At 42.5% G+C, this 20,678-nt stretch overlaps 1 protein-coding gene across 2 annotated transcripts in view; it reads left to right on the top strand.

The window, feature by feature from the left end:
• The first annotated feature begins 7,233 nt into the window (after positions 1-7,233).
• The window catches only part of LOC120516651, a 157,737-nt gene continuing 144,292 nt past the window's right edge, over positions 7,234-20,678 (top strand). For both annotated transcript variants that reach the window (XM_039738468.1, XM_039738467.1), the window contains exons 1-2: positions 7,234-7,428; positions 15,262-15,357. In XM_039738468.1, the coding sequence (XP_039594402.1) occupies positions 7,375-7,428; positions 15,262-15,357 (150 nt within the window). In that variant the 5' untranslated portion in view covers positions 7,234-7,374. The remainder of the gene's footprint in view (positions 7,429-15,261; positions 15,358-20,678) is intronic.

Below are 20,678 nucleotides of genomic sequence, written 5' to 3'. Positions count from 1 at the left end.
TTGAGAACTTCTGAGCATATCTGTGTAATATCAAGTAACCATTGCAGCTTGGCACAATATACGGGTGGCTGCCCCAAATCTGAGAGTGTCTTCTTTCACAGTGCGTATCATCGATTTTTCTCTTCAGCTTTTTGTGAACCATTTTTGCTTTGAATTTTACTAAAAGTTGCAAAATGAAGACACTTGGACTTGGAAAGTATTGCATTGTACCCAATGTTTGAATCTTTGTAATAGCTGTAGAATTTTGGAAACATTGAAGAAGCACAGCTACAGGTCCAATTCAATTTCAATTTATTCTAGTGGAATTCAAAAATTTCATTCTCACAATCTTTTTTACACTCGTTTTAGATACTTAAAAATGTCTCCCTGGGACATTCCCTCTTGTCAACAGGAGAGGGAGAGTCACACTTTTCTGGAAGAGACTTGAAGTTTGGAGGTGCCGACTCTCATATGAAGCGAGCCTCTGTCGCTGTGCCTTCTCCTGGGAATCCAATGAAGCAAAAATGGCAGAGAAGCAACAAACTGGACACTCTTTGAGCCTCAAAACCACCAACTTATACTGCCTGTAACATGAGGAACTCAATATACCCTTTAGACACTCACGACAAATACTTTAAGTGAAGTTATGCAAACATAAACAATGAAGTTAAAACAATAGATACACATTTACTGGATTGTGCAATCATAAGACTTTTACTGGTGCACAAAGCATGTGTAGAGTAGAAAGGCAACCTTCCACAAACACTACAAGATTCACAGCAAAATAAATCACTGGCCCTCAGTTCCATGTCCGGGAAAAATGTGTTACTTCTCCAGGTCTGATAAATGAAGCCCACTGTGGCCGAGTGCAGGAATGACAGGTCGTGACAACTGGAAACAGTTGGGACATCAACCGGGTTGTCCCTTTTAATACACTTCCTAACGTAAAGTGCGCTTCTTTGGTGTTAACAAATGGCCCCTCTGTGGTCAAATTAATGACATAATACAGTGGCTCTTACGCTGTCACTAAAAGTAGGGTCGTTCAATCTGTCTGACGGTCTACTCAGGTTGCAAAAGACGCCTCCTTTCAGGCTGCCGGGCTTCTCATATCAGGCGGTCCGGGATTGTCATCCGTGGGTGGGTTCTTGCAGTTGCAGGGAGAAAAGGAAAAGAAGTGGTTAGTGACAGCGCCCTGTGGTATAGCGGGTCCACAGCTTACTGAGCAAAGGCCATTCATTTTAAATAAATAATTGCTGTTCTCGCGGCGGCTTGACGAGGGGGCGTTAGGCCGTAACAAGCCACGGGAGGTTCTGCGGTGTGAGCGTTTCTCACAGAGTGCACAGGTGAGGAACTGCTCACATCCGTGATTATTCCCGTGGCAAATTTGTTACAGCTGCTATGGCCCCTCGCATTATAAAAAACAGAACCGCAAGTCGGATCAGGGGATCAGGAAAAAGAACGAGAGAGAAAAGGAAAAGAGGACGGAGGTTACAGGGAGCGAGGAAGCAGGTGGTGCAGGAGAGACACGTGGAGCGTGTGGTGAGCGAGCGAACGAGTGCTCGCGGGCAGCTGCAAGGATGCTGGGTGTTAGGCCGACACCCAGGTGTTTGAGTTGATGTTGCTCCCGCTGAGCGACCATGTAGTGGGAGTGACCAGGGCAAGGCGACTGGCCGCAGAGGGCTGGAAAGGCAGCGGAAGTCGGGAGGCTTAGTGGTGGAGTCCCCAATGTGTGCGTCCTGCCTGTTGGTGGAAACCAAGTCTCGGGGACTGGGATGAGTGCCAGGAATCGGGAGGTCTCCAGTCTCGCGAAAGTGCAAAGAAGAGGGCAGCTGCAGAGAGCGTCTTGCCTGCTGCTAAGCCCAAATGGGAAAAGCAGGTGAGACGCTAACGCCAACAGAAAAGATGCACCAGGCTTGTCGTCGTTGTTGTTGTTTTAAAAAACTGCTTCCTGAAAGAACATTTTACCTCTGGTTTTAAAGGATTGTTTTTTTTTTTTCTATTGTTTGTTTTAACCTCCACGTTTTTCTTATGGATTATTTATTGAATTTTGAACTGCATTACTGTATGTATTGATCACTCTGTTTTGAATTCATTTTAATAAAAGCACTTTTGCACGTTGTACCATTCCCTTGCTTAGTTATTGCCTACACTGACTAGCTCATCGGTGACATTACCGACGGTGTTGGGTTCAGGGCTTCCTGTATAGCAATGGGAGCGTGGAGCCAGAACCCACATCGTCACACGCCCCCTCTCACCCCGGCGGGTTATCGCACATCTTGAGTAGGCCAGTGAGGAGGTCCTTGATGCGCATGTGTGACACAATTAAAACAAAATGGTTCTACCATCACATCATTAAAAAAAATGATGCATTTTACTAAAATAAAAAAAAAAACTAAACTAGAATCAGAAAACTGTCAAAATATGAGTCTCACTTAACACATTTACACGAACTTCAAGAACCAGATTAGTCACCGAAACCTGATTTCCAAAATGCCACGAAAACCCTTATTCCAATCTGAGAAAATGGAGTATTGGCCTCTGAGAAACCATATGAACAAAGACAGAGTGATCCACAAATAATCCAATCGTGTGGCCATGTCAGTCCTTCACCAGTTTACTGTTACGGATCTGGAGTTGCACTCTGTCAGCCCGCTCATGCATTTGCTTCTAGCAGCTATGAGTAGAAGCATCCACAAAATACATTTTGTAAAGTCAAAGGTTCTGTGATTGCTTTATTCCTTCTCCTGGTTTAAACAATTTCTCTATATTTCAGAAATCTCTAAATGTATGTGGATGAGCTGAAAGTAGAGTGCTAAGCTCAGCAACACAACACAATACAATACAATACAATACAATACAATACAATACAATACAATTTATCTTTGTAGAGCCTAAAATCACACAAGAAGTGCCGCAATGGGCTTTAACAGGCCCTGCCTCTTGACAGCCTCCCAGCCTTGACTCTCTAAGAAGACAAGGAAAAACTCCCAAAAAAACCTTGTAGGGAAAAACGGAAGAAACCTCGGGAAAGGCAGTTCAAAGAGAGACCCCTTTTACAGGTAGGTCGGGCGTGCAGTGGGTGTCAAAAAGAAGGGGGTCAATACAATACAATACACAGAACAGAACAAATCCTCAATACAGCATAAAAAGAAACATTTTACAAGTACGGCGCAGAATTTAACAGTAGATGATATCACAGAATATGATTTGGATTTGTTTAGAGTCCTGGAGATCTCGGCCATCAAGCTGCCTCCCCCAATTGGCCATTCCACAGCTAAGACAGCACTGGGCCAGCCAATCTGATGAAAGAACTCCTCCATCAGGGATGACATTATCTTAGGCAGGCAAAACAACTTGGCAAGTGGGCCATGGCACCAAGTGCCACATTTGAGTACTGAGAAGAGAAACAGAATAGGTGAGGGTTATTAACACATTCTAACTATCATGTTACTTACCACCACCACCTACTCAAAGCTTCATGAGGCTCCAACAATGATGGATGGATTAAAAGGCAGAAGTCTACGTGACCATCATCATCAAGTCCTTCCGTGAGAACCCTAAATCCAAAGAGGACTGTTTCATTTATGTTAAGTAGAATACCCAGAGGGGACTGGGCGGTTTCATGGTCTGAATCCCTACAGATTTTATTATTTTTTTTTTTTTCTGTCCACCCTGGCCATTGGACCTTACTCTTATTCTGTGTTAATTAGTGTTGACTTATTTTATTTTCTCACTGTGTCTTTTATTTTTCTATTCTTCATTATGTAAAGCACTTTGCACTACATTTTTTGCATGAAAATGTGCTATATCAATAAATGTTGTTGTTATGTTTTAGTGCTAATGACTTTCAACAGAGATGCGGTCTGTACAGTTAATCAGCAGCTCTAGTCAGGGTGTGCTAAACTGAAGTAGTGAGTCTTCAGCTGGGATTTAAACACTGAGAATGAAGGGGCATCTCTTATGGTAGCAGGCAGACCATTCCTCAGTTTAGGGGCTCGTTAACTAAAAGCTTGACCTCCCACTGTTATTTTATGAATTTTTGGAATCATAATCTTGATAACACAATCTTGATAACAGCACATTAAAGGTGACGTGCGTTACGTGGTCTGATCACTTTTTAAAGTAACGCAGTACTGATGGTACAGAAGTAAGAATACCTGCTTTGTTATTAATCCAGCAGCACTGCGTCTAAGACAGGAGGCACACGTAGAGGATTGCCGGGCCTTTGCAGGGCTCAGTCCCACCACCAAGCAGAAAGGAGTTTGGTGCTTACAATCCAGTAACGAAAACTTATAAATAAAGCGTCAGTTTGACCAAACGTATTTATAAAACACCCATCACGAGCGTCGTGCTTATTTTCAAATTTCTGCTGGTCAAAGATGGCGTTGTAACTCATTCTTGTGCAGTTTAATGACATCGGAGCATTTTGCCAAAGGAGAACTCCAGAAGATTACTTGCGTATGATACAAATGAGGATATTTAAGAAAGCAGGTGTCACCTTAACCAGGTTATTCATTTTAATCTGATACTGATTGAGTTGGTTTGGACATGTGCAGAGGAGAGATGCTGGGTATACTGGGAGGAGGATGTGAAGGATAGAGCTGCCAGGGAAGAGAAAAAGAGGAAGGCCTAAGAGAAGGTTTATGGATGTGCTTAGAGAGGACATGCAGGTGATGGGGGTAACAGAACAAGATGCAGAAGATTGGACGATGTGAAATAAGATGATCCGCTGTGGCAACCCCTAACGGCAGCAGCCAAAAGAAGAAGAATTGTTATTATTGACTTCTAAGGGTTACAACGTTTCGACATACAACATTTCATATTTACAACGCTCACTCCCATAAAAACTTAAAAAAATTGAGATGTGGGAAGGAATAAAAGGTTTTTTTTTTACACTCACTTTTTCTGTTACTACAGTACAGTGTACAGTACAGTATATTTATATCCTTTTCCTTTTTCTATGGGTTTGTTGTGTTATAATGTTCTAGAATATGAGTTTGCAAATGTGTTAGGATAGGTAAGTGACTTAGGTTAGGGTGTGTTTCGACTTCGGGTTACATCACTGATGTAGGAACGGAACTGTGTCGTAACCTGGGGACCCCCTGTACTGAGGACAGAAAGATATGGAAGAAGATGATCCGCTGTGGCAACCCCTAACGGGAGAAGAAGAAGAAGACTATGTATAGGTGAATACTTAAAATAACGGTTTGATGACACTCTACTGAGTTGTGCGGTTCCTCCCAGAACCATTACTTGACAAAGACCCAGTACATTTGGTTCTTTGCTTCAGAAATGTGTTCTTTGTGCTTTGAAAATGAGGAGAAATGTAAAATGTTAATGTACAGTAGCTACCTGGAAGGATACACGCAGATAAAGAAAACCTGAACTTAGCCTCGGGGATCACATGCATCAAGTGTCCTTTAAAGGCCATGAAGCACTTCCCAAATCTATTACCAGTTATTCGTGGATATTTTTGGAACACAGATATAAAAGGTTCTTTCATGGTCTGGGATGGCTCTTTGGAAACCAAGAGATATGGTTCTCACTCTTAACAGAGCAAGATTCAAGAGTATTTATTGTCATTTCATCCATATACAGTAGTGCGGCATAAAGTGAAACGAAACAACGTTCCTCCAGGACCATGGTGCTACATAGAACACAGGACAACGAAGAATCCATGACACATAACATAAAGACACGTAATATATAACAAGGTGCATGTGAGACAAATGCGCAAACATGTGCAACCACGTGCAGCATTGCAGAGCAGAACACGTATATCAGATATCAGATCGGTCCATGAGTGTTCAGGAATCTGACTGCTTGGGGGAAAAAACTGTTACACATTCTGGTGGTGAGGGCCCGAATGCTTCGGTACCTTTTTCCCAATGGCAGAAGTGTAAACAGTGAGTGTGCAGGGTGTGTTGGACCATTCACAATTCCGGTGGCTTTGTGGATGCAGCGTTTGGTGTAAAAGTCCATGATGGAAGGACGAGAGACACAGATGATCTTCTCAGCTGTCTTCACTATCTGTTGTAGGGCTTTACGATCCCTGACTGTGAATTTTCCAAACCAGACAGTGATGCAGTTGCTCAGTGTGCTCTTTGTGGTTCCTCTGTAGAATGGTGTTAGAATGGCTGATGGAAGATGTGCTTTTCTCAGCCTACGCAGGAAGCTGAGCCACTGCTGGGCTTTCTTGGCTAAAGAGCTCGTGTTGTAGGACCAAGTGAGGCTCTCTGCTAGGTGGACACCCAGGAATGTGGTGCTAATGACGACCTCCACAGTTGAGCCGTCAATGCTCAGGGGCAGATGGTCACTCTTAGTCTTCCTAAAGTCAACAATCATCTCCTTTGTTTTGTCGACATTCAGAGACAGGTTATTGGCTTTACACCAGTCCGTTAACCGCTGCACCTCCTTCTCTGTATGCTGTATGCATAGGGGTGAACGTCAGAGAATTTAAAAAGCAGCAGTTACCCCATGTCGTCTCTGAGACGGGTGCTCCAACGTCTATCTGGTTTCAATTGAATGTAATTAGTGCTCAAAAAACAGGCTGCTTGCTATGGCAACATAAATTGAACCAGGCGCCCCCTTCTGGTGTAGGTGAAATTGCAGCAGTAGCTTCAACGAGAACCTGCGTCAAACTTGGCTTATCACACTATGACCCCCTCCATCCATCCATCCATTTTCTAACCCGCTGAATCCAAATACAGGGTCACGGTGGTCTGCTGGAGCCAATCCCAGCCAACACAGGGCACAAGGCAGGAACCAATCCTGGGCAGGGTGCCAACCCACCGCAGGACACACACAAACACACCCACACACCAAGCACACACTAGGGCCAATTTAGAATCGCCAATCCACCTGACTTGCATGTCTTTGGATTGTGGGAGGAAACGACCCCCTCCATTTAATCAGTAAATGTTTTGCCTTCCCTCGCTAATTAAAGCACCGAATGCTAAGAGGAAGTCTATTACCGTATGTAACGTTTTGATGACGTACGTAAAAAGAGGAGTTTAATCTCTGACTTTGATTTGCTGACTGTCCTTCCGAGGCAGCCAGCGTGAGTTTCGATTGCAGTTAGCCGCCCGAACCCTTCTTAAGTTCGCGTTTTTCAAAGGACAGCAGCCCCGTCCGAGCGGCGGCTCTTCTTTTTAATCGCGTCTTGCAGTCAGTCGCAGATTGTATTGAATGAGCCGCCCGACGGGCGCAGGCGCGGGCGCGGGCGCGCGCACTTTGCTCGTCCCTTCAGGCGCCTGTCCTCTCCTCTCCTCTGCCCCTGTAAGAGGACACCGCGTCCGCGCCGTTCCCGTTGTCTTGCCGACTTGCTTGAAGTGTGCGGCTTTTTTGTGTTGCCGTGGACACACCGTCGGCGAGCGCTCACCTGTGGCAGGCAACATGCAGGACGGGAGGCCGGTGGTCACGCAGATGAGCGGGTATTACTTAGGAACGGTAAGGTCCCGTTTCTTGGGGCAGGGCAGGTATGACTTACACCGCGACTGAGGCTTCTGAGACTCGTACGTTTCTGATCATCATTCTGAGGCATTGGAAAGTTTGGCGGAGTCTCCATGGTGTTAGTGTTTGATTTTGGAAATGTTGTTGGACACCTTAGAGAAATGAAGGGAGACCATACTTTAATGAGAGAATACCCTTCGCGGTTAGGAAAGGTGACGCCGAATGACATGACTAGAGTGGGTGCTGAATTCTTTGTATCAGTGGCACCTGTAAGAAAAAGCAATAATTTGTATCTCTGGAATGGATTGCCCTCAACAGTCCAGTTTGAGTTTCGGAGGAGATTTGTAGATTAGCTTGAAAAAATGTTATTGGGCAGAACGATGTGAATGGGTTAAACTGAAATCCATATTGTCTGCCTTTGCTCCAGTGCTGCCTGGATAGGCTCTGGCATTGGGAGACCCGGAAAAAAATGTTAAGAGAAGAGGTAGAAAGAGAATTAGTTCTCTTATCACCTGCCTGTAGTTAATTAGTCTGCAGTATGTAGCTTCCTTTATACTGTGCCAGCTTGTAAAGTGCTTTATAGGTGAAACTGCAGTATGACACACAGTTCTGTCGCCTAAAATAAACAGTGCGCCCCACATGATGATAAGTGAAACTGCCAGCACTGAAAAGTGAAGAAGTATTACACTCATATACACGTCCTACTTACAAAGGACTCAAAGTATTACACACATCCCAATCTGTTCCTCTGAGAGTCGCAGTCAGGGTAGCTGATGGAACGGTCCTTAGGGATGACACTGCAGTTGTGACCTGCTGGGCTGGCTACTTTGAGCAGTTGTTCAAAGCTGATCCTCCGGCTAGGACGTTGGATATCTCTGGGTCTACGGTTCTTGAGGCTGATCCTCTAATTATCTGTGAACCACCCGATCTCACTGAGATTGCACAGGTGGTGAACCAGCTGAGGGTAGGGAAGGCTGCAGGGATATGTGGTATCTGGGTGAACTTCTCCATGCTGGTGGTAAGGCTGTCCTCCTGGCATTGCAGCAAGCAAACTTTGCTTCCATTTGGGAGACTGGCATCATCCCAACTGACTGGAAAATGGGACTTGTCGTCCCAATCTGGAAAGGGAAGGGTGATCTCCTGTACTGCAGCAACTACAGGGGGATAACATTACTGTCGGTGCCGGGTAAGGTCCTTGCTACAGTCATCCTTAATAGGATCCGTGATCACTTGCTCATCTTCCAGTGACCGGAACAGTCTGGTTTTATGCCTAAGAAGTCTACCATCAATTGCATCCTGGCACTGAGGATTCTCATGAAGCGCATACGTGAACATCAGCAGAGTTTCTTTGCAGCCTTTGTCGATTTTCATAAAGCCTTCAACTCAGTTGATCGAGCTGCCCTGTGGGACATCCTGAGACTTTATGGGATCCCCCAAAGTTCCTGGATATCATGGCTGGCCTGTACACTGGTATGGTGAGCGCTGTGCAGAGTGGAGGCAGGACCTCTGTGTTTTTCCCAGTTGATTCTGGAGTTCGTCAGGGGTGTGTTTTTGCTCCTACTCTGTTCAGGGCTTGCATGGCCCGGGTTTTGGGCAAGGTCGTGGGGTCCATCAGCTGTGGGGCATCTGTCGGTGAAGAGAGATTCACTGATCTTGACTTTGCTGATGTTGCTGTGATCTTCGCGGAGTCAAAGGAGGCTCTGATCGGGGAGCTTGAAAGACTGAGAGAGGAGTCTGAGTGTCTGGGCTTGCGAGTGTCCTGATAAAAACCAAGATCCAAGCCTTAAATGACCTCTTGGGCACAACCATCAGCAGTGTGTCTGTTTGTAGAGAGAGTGTCGACCTTGTCGAGAGGTTTACTTACTGTACCTTGGCAGTGACATTCATGTCTCTGGTGGCTCTTCCTATGAAGCCAGTAGATGGATTGGGAGAGCATGGGGAGTCATGAGGTCACTGGAAATGGGTGTGTGGTGCTCCCGATATCAAAAGAATGAAGGTCCAAGTCTTCAGAGTCCTGGTGCTATGGTTGCAAGACATGGATGTGGTCACGGAGTCCCAAATGACGCACTTTCCCTGCATTGTGAGGGAGCGTCAGTTACGGCACTACGGCCATGTGCCACAATTCCCCAAGGCTGATCCGATTCTTAGGATACTCATTGTTGAGGACCTGAGTGGCTGGACCAGGCCAAGGGGATGCCCATGTAACACCTGGCTATGGCAGATAGATGGTCATTTCTGGAGGGTGGGACTAGAGCGTGTATCTACCTTTGCCAACCAGGATCCTGCACCGTTTTGTTGTGTGGTAAGTGCATGCTCCCCAACCTGACCTGAACTCTTAACATGCTAGGAGTTGCCACAAGATGGTATTCACTAAGAGATTGGCATATACCTTACAGGAGAGGTGGCATGATTTGGAAACACTATATTCACACAAAGAAGTCATGCACTGCCAGCAAATGGGAAAGTTGGTAACGTTACATTCTTTGGCCACAGGGAAAGTGCAGCTTTGTAAAAGTGGTGGTTTGGATGTGTCACGGCCAACAGTTTGTTGAATTTGGCACCAAACTTTGAACTCCCGTACAGCACATGAGGTAATGCACAGATTTATAGAGTTCCCCACCACTTCTTGTGAGGTAATGTTAAAGCACGTGGTATTAATGCTGTTTTTCCTGGAGTTTTTGTGTGACTGATGCCATTCACATGAAGATCATTGCACTAAATGTGAATCGAGCACCTATAGGTGAATCAGAAGTAACAGCACAGTATCAGCACACAGGTGGTTATGGCTGCAGACTGTCTTATTCTTGATGTCATTGTGAAGTGTTAATAGTTATGTGCCGCTTAGCTCAATATCCTACCTTTATTATGTTTTCCTTCTTCTTCTCCATCTATTACTTTAATTATTATTATTATCGTTCTGGTGAAGGCTTAGGCTGGGTTTATACTTCACATCCTCCAGCGGACGCTCCTGCTGCGCAAGCGGTTTACTGCTTATACTTGCCCGCGTTCTTTGTGTAAATCAGGAGGAATCCACCAGGTGGCAGCGTACGATATCACCACATTGAGAACCGGTTCGGCTTTGCCGTGTTGTGAATTGCCTGAAACATCCATTAAATTCCGATGACACCTTACCGCAATATCTCTGAAGAGGATGTTTAATGATTACACCCTTCATTCCAGCTGGCATTGGGCACAAGGCAGAAACAATCCCTAGACATGGCATCAACTCATCGCAAGGTGAATACCAGCAGACACATACACACTAGCGTCATTTTAGTGTCTCCATATCTGCATATCTTTGGAAGGAAACCGGAGCACAGTGTGGAAACCCAGCAGGAAAACATGTGAACACCAGCGCCGTGACTCCCTGCAAGACAGCAGTGCTGCCGCTCCGCCACCGTGTCACCCCCATGTGTGTAATTATTAACAGTGTTCATTATTTAAACAAAGTTCATGCATTTCACCATGAAAGTGATATCAAGTATAAATCTAAGGATTCTAAATGTGCAGAGAGTTGGAATATCATACATTTAATGTTTTCTGTGTGGCGATCTATTGCCGTTTGCCACTGCTGTCAGGTCAGGATGAAGCCCCAGAAAAAAAAGATGGCACAGAAGATGGTATGTTAGACTTTTAAAATGTATCGTGTCATTACGAATGGGAATATGTGACACTTGAATATAAAATGCATCTGTATGTCGGCATTTTGCTTCACCACATCGAACCATTTATCAAACATCCAAGCGGGAACATCGATCTTGTAGGATCCACATAGCGACTTTCTGTCACATGTAGATAGTAACCAGAGACTCGGATGTCACATTACGACTTTTATCACACTGTGACCCTCGACTTTTTGCTGGTACTACATTAATTTCTGAGGACCTGCTCAGAAATGAACGCTGGGCACGTGTGGCAGCCATGATGCGGTCGCGTACGCGTTTTAGTCGTGAAGTATAAACGAGCCCTTAGCGTCAGTATCAGAAGACTACAAAACATCTCGTTGATTTTCAAGGTAAACTACGAAAGACCTTCATGAGTGCCATTTCGTGGCATGGTGATGACATTCATTCTCCAAGGTGAGCTCTTACTCCTCTCTCTCAGGACGCTTCATAACTACTTCTCGTGTCCTACTCTGGGTTAAGACAGACTCCAATCCTAATCAGACTTTTAGTGCAAATCCTAGGAGTAATTCTGAGATGCTTTATACATACTGGCACTGGAGTATTTTTAGAGAAATCAACACTGTGGTGGACAGCCGTGTCCCATGCCCGGCAAGGATGCCCCTTATGCATCTGTTACGGGGGAGCAACCATGGGCAGCTCAGTACCTCCCCCAGGACGCTTGGTGGCAGCCTCCCTGGCCGACGGTGATTGCCCAATGTCCTGCAGGGCTCCATGGGAGATGGAGTCCTCCACAGCCTGGTTGGAGCCCAGGGTGGCCGCTAGGGGGGGCTGTCTGGTTTCAACAGCCTGGATGGACGAGTCTTCAGCCCCACCCGGAAGTGCAATTAAGACCAGGTGGTTAATCACCTGGAACGCTTCCAGATGGGCTATAGAAGGGCCAGCCACCACCACTCAGGAGTCCAGAGTTGGGAGGAGGAGGACTAAGCTTCAGGAGGAGTGGTGGTAGAGGAGAAACAAGAGTGTGTTGAGTTGCAGTTGTGCTTTGGGGACTGTGTATTGCCTGTGGGTCACGGAGAAGACGTGTGCCCACGGGTGAAGAAAAATAAAAGTTAGTTTATTTTTATATGCGCCTCCGCGTCCACCTGTGTCGGGTCAGGCGCCTATATAGCGCCTTTGTTACACACCAACTCAACACAGCCCTGGGTACGATTTGAGCCCAGGGTACTGACCACCACATCAATGTGCTGCCATTTTTTAAATTCACTAATTTGCATTTTATACGTTTTGACCGATGTGTACAATGAGACAGACTGGCTGGAAGAAGACAAACACTGAAATCAGTTTTTAAATGGCACCTTTCTCCTTATTTCTCATACTCTTCAGGTTTGATGCTGATCCATTATTTTCTGTTTAAATATCAGCAGAAGGCGAAGCAGCAACTTAGGTCTTTAGTCTGAACTCTGACTGCGCAGGCACAGTCAACAGTGGACATTTTTAATATGAAGTTAACCTTTAGCTTGTGACTCTCAGGTGTCATTCTGCTTGAGCTCATTTGAGTCCTAAAAAAGATGAGTGAACAAGATTTATTATGTTTTATGTGCAATTTAAAAGAGTATACCTTTTGTATCCTTTGCTGTATTGAAATCTCTGCATAACAAAGTATGTAAAGGCATCTTCAACTGTACTTTCACACATTCAACAAGATATTGACTGCTTTTTTTGTTGCATGAAGTGAGAAATCAAATAAAATGACCCCTTTTATTGGCTAACTAAAAAAGACTACAATATGCAAGCTTTCCAGGTAACTCAGGCCCTATCTATCTATCTATCTATCTATCTATCTATCTATCTATCTATCATATAGTGCCTTATCTATCTATCTATCTATCTATCTATTATATGGTGCCGTTCATATCTATCTATCTATCTATCTACCATATAGTGCCTTATCTATCTATCTATCTATCTATCTTCATATCTATCTATCTATCTATCTATCTATCTATCTACCATATAGTGCCTTCTATCTATCTATCTATCTATCTATCTATCTATCTATCTATCTATCTATTTATCTATCTATCTATCTATCTATTATATGGTGCCTTTCATATCTATCTATCTATCTATCTATCTATCTATCTATCTATCTATCTATCTATCTATCATATAGTGCCTTTCATATCTATCTATCTATCTATCTATCTATCTACCATATAGTGCCTTTCATATCTATCTATCTATCTATCTATCTATCTATCTATCTATCTATCTATCTATCATATAGTGCCTTTCATATCTATCTATCTATCTATCTATCTATCTATCTATCTATCTATCTATCTATTATATAGTGCCTTTCATATCTATCTATCTATCTATCTATCTATCTATCTATCTATCTATCTATCTATCTATCTTATAGTGCCTTTCATATATCTATCTATCTATCTATCTATCTATCTATCTATCTATCTATCTATCTATCTATCTATCTATCTATTATATAGTGCCTTTCATATCTATCTATCTATCTATCTATCTATCTATCTATCTATCTATCTATCTATCTATCTATCTTCAGGCAAGATGTTATTTTTTTTTTGTAAAAAGAGAAATGACGATGTGGCCTGCAGAGGGCAGTATAAAGCAAGCAGAGGTTTTGGCTTTCTCGCTTTATTCCTTTAGTTGGTTTATTGTGCAGCGTTAAGTGTTGAGGTGAGACGTGAAGTTCTGTTTCTGGTTCTTCTTCAAAATATCTCTTAGTGAACCCTGTGTGCACATCTTCTGCCTCTGTCTAAAACAAACAAACAAAAAAATATCCTTCAAGGAATCCAAGCAAGCATGGCATCGATTGCATTGTTTTGTGCAATTCATGGCCAGCTTGACAAAAATGCTTTTCATTTTTCTTGGAACAGTACTTTTGCAGCTGCCTTCCCTTTATTGTACTTAAGCTGTTTATTATTAGGTGAAGAGAAGCTACTTTACCATTTAATTGTGCCCTTTGGATTAAATTATAAAGACTAAAGCTGAACTGTGACTTACAACAATTTATGCATCACAAAAACTACACAAAACATTGAAGAAAGAGCTTCAGTAAGAGCATTGCTTGAAAACACATCTGCCCAGCGTCCAAGCTACACGGATACGGAGTGCCCCTGTAATATCTCAGTAAAAGTCAATGAGAAACTGCAGATAACCAGTGAGAGTCAAGGGCGCTTTAGATCAGCGGTGTCGAACTCCGGTCCTGGAGGGCTGCAGTGGCTGCAGGTTTTCATTCTAACCCTTCCTTAATTTTAATTAACTTGACTCAGGCCCCTTTGTTTCTTTTTCCTTAGTTAGCAGCCAAACAATAATGAGACACAAAAGGAGCTGCCACAGGACAAGCTAACCTGTGCCCATCACACACTATGTGGAAATAAAGAAGGGTGAAGGTCTCAGTAAAGCTGAACTCTCAGGTCACCAAAACATTTTGACATTGATCTTACATTAGAAAAAAGAGAAAAATCCACAGTTTTGGAAATGCTTGTTGTGGCAGAAACAGAGCAAAAACAGGCTGTGGAATTAAATAACGGGTTTAATTAACAGCAAGGATTGTCTACTCATTAAGAAACTGGTTGGAGTGAAAATGAATGGCGTTTGAAACCCCAGTTTAGCTGTTCATCTGTCAGCTCATTTCATGTCTCCTTTCTGTTTGGCTAACATTTAATTATGAAAAGAATTAATTCAGAGGACTGAATCCTTAAAAACAGGGCTATTAAAATAAAGGGAAAAGGAGTTAATTAGCAGTGAAAACTGGTCACTGATTAGGAAAAGGGTAACAATGAAAACCTGCAACCACTGCGGCCCTTCAGGCCTGGAGTTTGACATCGGTGCTTTAGATGGTAAAAAGGTGCAAGAAAGTGATCATGAAAGGGTCCTGATGCTTATGCTTAAGAGTGATTAAAGCCCCCTGGTGTAACTGCCGCTAATGAAAGAAGCATTTTCTTGATAGTAAACAGACGTCTCACGGGCATTGACTCAGCTGCACCGTTCACAGGAAAATGGATTGCTTTTCAATACTAAAAATGGTATTTAATGTAGCAGTGGTTTTCACCCAGGAATTCTACCAAAGTAAAGAACCTAAATATTTAATAATAAGAATAATTTGATCAGACATTCACTGACAATTTTAATTGCACTTTGTCTACTTTGCCCCTCACAGGCTGGCTCTCCATTAATGAGGCGACGCACAGGAGCTGCTGGAATTTACAGACGGGGAAGATGTCGAGTCCAGACTGTAGCAGAAACCCAGCGTTATGTAGGTACTGATAGAATGCACGTTGCATTTGTGGTATTTTTTTTATCAGCTTTACGTTTATAATATGCGGCTGAAATAAATTCATTGACATACTCCCATTGCATTGATTCTATGTGGAACTCTAAGGCAGAGCTTTCTCGTCACTGGCCTTAAAGCTACTCAGAAGTGCTCAGAAGCCCAGTGTTATGTCGGTCCTGCTAGAATATACAGTACATTACATTTGTGGTAATTTATCTGCTTTAAGTGTATAATAACTGGTGAAATAAATTGATTGACGTATTCCCATTGTATTGATTCTATGTGGAACTCTAAGGCAGAGCTTTCTCATCTCTGGCCTTAAAGCTACTCAGAAGTGCTCAGATTGCTTTATTTTCATACACACATTAAGGTTTCTGTATGTATTTAGTGACGGTTCAGACTGTATGGATCCTTTCCTCAAAGGTTCTGCATAAGACATCAATTTAGAACAAGTCCTACAGCAGGGGTGCCCGCACTTTTTCGGCTTGCGAGCTACTTTTAAAATGACCAGGTCGAAATGATCTACCTACATTAAAATGATACATACACTGAGTATACTTTATACATAAAATGTATGTTGTCGTACCTTGCATAACTGAATAACCTTTATGGCACAACAATTCAATACATTTATGGTCACCACAGTATTTGGATTTAATCATCTTCATGTGGGAAAAGGCTGACTTGCATAAGTAAGTAGAGCCGAAAAATGCAGTCAAGGAGCTTTTGAATTCAGCCGAGTGAAAAATGACGGCTGTCTGATTAACTGCGATTTTAGTTCCCTCTCCTTTCTCTTTCTCAGATTGCTTTTCGAAAGGAAGTCAGGTTCGTAGTTTTTATGAACAGTTTGAAAGTGCCTTTCCACATTTTCCTTCTTTGGAATAGCAATGATAGTTTGACAGATCAGACAAACGCACTTCGATTGTGACATTGTGAGAAAAAAATCCTCTTCCAACTCCACATCCTGCCCATACCCTCACCAAACAATTTTTTAAAATCCCTTCTTTAGTCGATATAAACTGGAAGGCTAACTAGATCACTTAGATAGCCGGAGTTTTGCAATAACTCGCGCATTTGATCGTGCGTGTGGGATGACCAGTGTGTGAGAAGAAGAGAGATCTCAGACTGGCCGCCCTGTATGTCAATCAAGTGGCAAATGCCACAGAGAGGATACATGATAGACTAACGTCTAAAAAATATTTTTTTTGAATGCAACACGATCTACCTGCACTACCTTTGCGATCTACCAGTCGATCACGATTGACGCATTGGGCACCACTGTCCTAGAGAGCTTCCACATCAATTCTGATCAATTCAATTTATTCTTTTTAACTCTTTCAGGGCGGATGTCGACTTTTGTCGAAATTTGGGGTTAGAGGATGGTAATCAGCAGTAAATCGCGACAAAACATGCCGTTACATTTTAGTTTGACTCTCTCTGCTGGAAGGATGGTTGGCTTCATTGATTGGACCTCGATTACCTGCACGTGCGTGAGTAGCGAAGAGCAAATGACCTCTAAAATGGCATCGACATCTGGCGAGAGACCAAAGCACAAAGCAAAATACTCCGTGGATGACATTTTGTGTATTACCACCGAATCGGACTCTGACTTGTCGGACTCCGATTTTGATGTAAGTGATCTGGAGATGGAAATCAAAAGCGGAAATGAGGTACCAGCTTCAGCTGATTGGTTCCCAGTTGATCGTAGTGCCGAACATGCTTGTGTAGCTGATGCGCCAATGGCAACATTCACTTGGGAAGACTGCCACTTCCGATGAGAAGAGTTACAAATCAGATTGTGTCGCACTGCCACGCGAAGAGAGGCCAGGCAGCTGGCCAACCGCGCATTCCATACCGACAATCGAGCTGCTCCTACACAACCACCAGAGATGCTGAAGAGGCGCCAACAGCAGCCGCAGCAACAGACGTTTTACTTTGATTAACATGTGAAACCTTTGCTTTCTGTGCTTTTCAGAAAATTGAGTTGCCTGCAAAACATTTTCAGCCCACAAAGAGTTAAGCACCCTGCCACGTGGAGCCCGGGATGCTACGTAATATTCGCAAATATAGTATGAAAAAACTAAATGCAACGTAAACACAAAACATAAAGTTACAACTTACAGTAAACAGAGGAACGATTCATAGCAAATTCAACAGTATGCATACTGCACGTGTATATACTGGAAGGACTTCAGTCCAAATTTCATCTGTTCTGGTTCAACGACATTCTTAAGAAGGTCACTCGAAGGCAAATGATGACGCAGAGACACTGGGCGACAGCTCTGTCATAGGTAACAATGCATCCACCCCAAGCCAGATAAAGTGCAAACCGGGAAAAGAAAGAAAATTAGGAGGACGTAATAATCACAAAACAAAAACAATAAAAGAGCAGCAGGAAACAACCACAGGATCAGCTTTGATAAAAGAATGTCACTCTACAGCCACAAGTCTTTAGTGTTGATTTAAAACCATCCGCCTTCGGGGTGATGATTGACCTCCAAGGTTATTCCTCTTTTTATTTTTATTTTACTTTATTGTTGAATCAACTCTCGGCAGCGGCCAGCAGGGCGGTTGTGCTGCACAAGCGTACGGGCGCCGTTCTCATCCCTACCACCTTAGCCGTCACTTCCTCCAGCTCTTCATATCTTAAATTATTCTTGAGGCAGATTGAAGACTTAAGTGCCAGCTTAAGTGACAAATTAAGGAAAACCTCCTAAGTAGCTGCAACACAAACACTGACTCAATTAGTTTTAATGTGAAAAGATGCTGACGAAAGAAGAGAAGAAGCCGGCCGCTAGGGTGGAGAAAAGAAGAGTTGCTCAGGAGGCAGCAAGTGCATCAACCTCTGAGCAAACGAATGATAAATGGACAGAGAAAGAGGAGGAAAACTATGAGTGCTCAAGTCAAGTGTATGCTCTGCACGTTATCGGGCGGTCTGCCATTACTGGTGCTTAATAATTCTCTTGGAGTGCCATTCAAAGTCACTTCCTGCAAGGTGCCTTTTACTGGTATGAAGTTTGGTAAGTGGCTTGAAACTGGTGGTAACAACAACAACAATAACATTTATTTGTATAGCACATTTTCATACACACAGTAGTTCAAAGTGCTTTACATAAAGAAGAATAGAAAAATAAAAGACGCAGTAAGAAAATAAAGCAAGTCAACATTAATTAACATCGAATAAGAGTAAGGTTCAATGGCCAGGGTGGACAGAAAAAAAAAAAAAAACTCCAGATGGCTGGAGAAAAAATAAAATCTGTAGGGATTCCAGGCCATGAGACCGCCCAGTCCCCTCTGGGCATTCTACCTAACATAAATGAAACAGTCCTCTTTGGATTTAGGGTTCTCACGGAAGGATTTGATGATGATGGTCACGTAGACTTCTGACTTTTAATCCATCCATCATTGTTGGAGCATCATGAAGCTTTGAGTAGGTGGAGGTGGCGCAGGCCACCACCACAGAGAAACCAGAAAAGGAAACAGAAGAGAGAGTAGCGATTTTAGAGCCACCATGAATAGTTATTATGATGAATTGAACATACAGAGTATCAGGATTAAGTTAAAATGAAGTTATAAAAAGGCCATGTTAAAGTAATGTGTTTTCAGCAGTGTTTTAAACTGCTCTACTGTATTAGCCTGGCGAATTCCTATTGGCAGGCTATTCCAGATTTTAGGTGCATAGCAGCAGAAGGCCGCCTCACCACTTCTTTTAAGTTTTGTTCTTGGAATTCTAAGGAGACACTCATTTGAGGATCTGAGGTTACGATTTGGAATATAAGGTGTCAGACATTCCGATATATAAGATGGGGCGAGATTATTTAAGGCTTTATAAACCATAAGCAGAATAAGTAAGTAATTAGTATGCTCTTGCTTTTTTGTTTTTTTAGCAAAATCTTACAATTACAAAGCAACTGAAAAAAAGGCCTCATGAAGTGCATGTATGCCCTGAAATGAGACGTCCCCAAAGTCTTGCTTAATCCTAATGCATATTAATAAAATTGTTTTCCATGTCAGTGCACAAATACTTTAAAGACCATTCTCAGATATACTCAATCCCACCTTGTAGACCTCACACCTCCTCTAAGAAAATTAAAATTAAATGTAACAAAATAACATAAGTAAAATTAAAATGTAACACAATATGCCATTAAACCATCTCACCATCCGGCAATGTTCTAATAGACTGTTTTAGGTGTTCCTCATTCAGTCTCATTATGTTCAGAGGCTCTAAATTTACCAGAGGCATTTTGGGCCTATAGGGTCAGTACAGTCACACGGGCATGTTTGTGCTAATCAACAGACGCCAAGCTAAGACCCTCCTGTGCCATGGTGAGCGAGTGGGCCAACCGTACCTTGAAGTGTATGTGTACTGAGCTGCAGTGGGTCTTTAGTAGCCATTACATTTCAGTCACGTGGAGGGCACTAATGTGAGCCCAGGAGTACAAGATATTTTGGAAGCCGTTTCTGTGTTTGCAACATTATTGTTAACATGTTTGATTAAAGGGCTATATTATTTGTTACAGTGAAATCAAACTTTCAAACTTACACAAATCGAGTTTTTCTTTTCTAAGATTTAAAGCTTTTTTATTAAAATGGAAGGGCATCTACAGTATATGTGGATGAGCAGCTTGATACATTTCTAAAATGTTTTGATATAATGATAATAGGGTTCATGTCTTTTTTCCTTTTTCAAATGTGGCGTAAAAAAAGAAAGAAAATTGATATAATGGTCTTCTTTTCAACAAAGAAGACTAATCACGGGAAAGGTGCTGAACAGATTGTTAATTATTTATCAACCAGCATGTGTACGTAGACTGCTATTTTATGATTATGTGAATATTTAGCTGGGATGCAAACAACTCTTTTACTTGCATGTTGTATTCTGCGACGCATTGTCCACCCTGTGCTTTAGTGGTATGAATAAATTAGGGAATTACCTGCATTGTGTATGCGGCTGCATTCTACTTTGACCTACAAATAATGTTAAGATGATAGATAGATAGATAGATAGATAGATAGATAGATAGATAGATATGAAAGGCACTATATGATTGATAGATAGATAGATAGATAGATAGATAGATAGATAGATAGATAGATAGATAGATAGATAGATATGAAAGGCACTATATGATTGATAGATAGATAGATAGATAGATAGATACTTTATTAATCCCAAGGGGAAATTCACATAATCCAGCAGCAGCATACTGATGCAAAGAACAATATTAAATTAAATAGTAATAAAAATGAAAAAAATGAAAAAAAAAAAAAATATATAATTAATGTTAGCATTTACTCCC

This window comes from Polypterus senegalus, chromosome 16 (genome assembly GCF_016835505.1).
Source record: "Polypterus senegalus isolate Bchr_013 chromosome 16, ASM1683550v1, whole genome shotgun sequence".
NCBI lineage: Eukaryota > Metazoa > Chordata > Cladistia > Polypteriformes > Polypteridae > Polypterus > Polypterus senegalus.
Note: the sequence above shows the minus strand (reverse complement) of the source record. Positions and strands in the feature narration are given on the sequence as shown.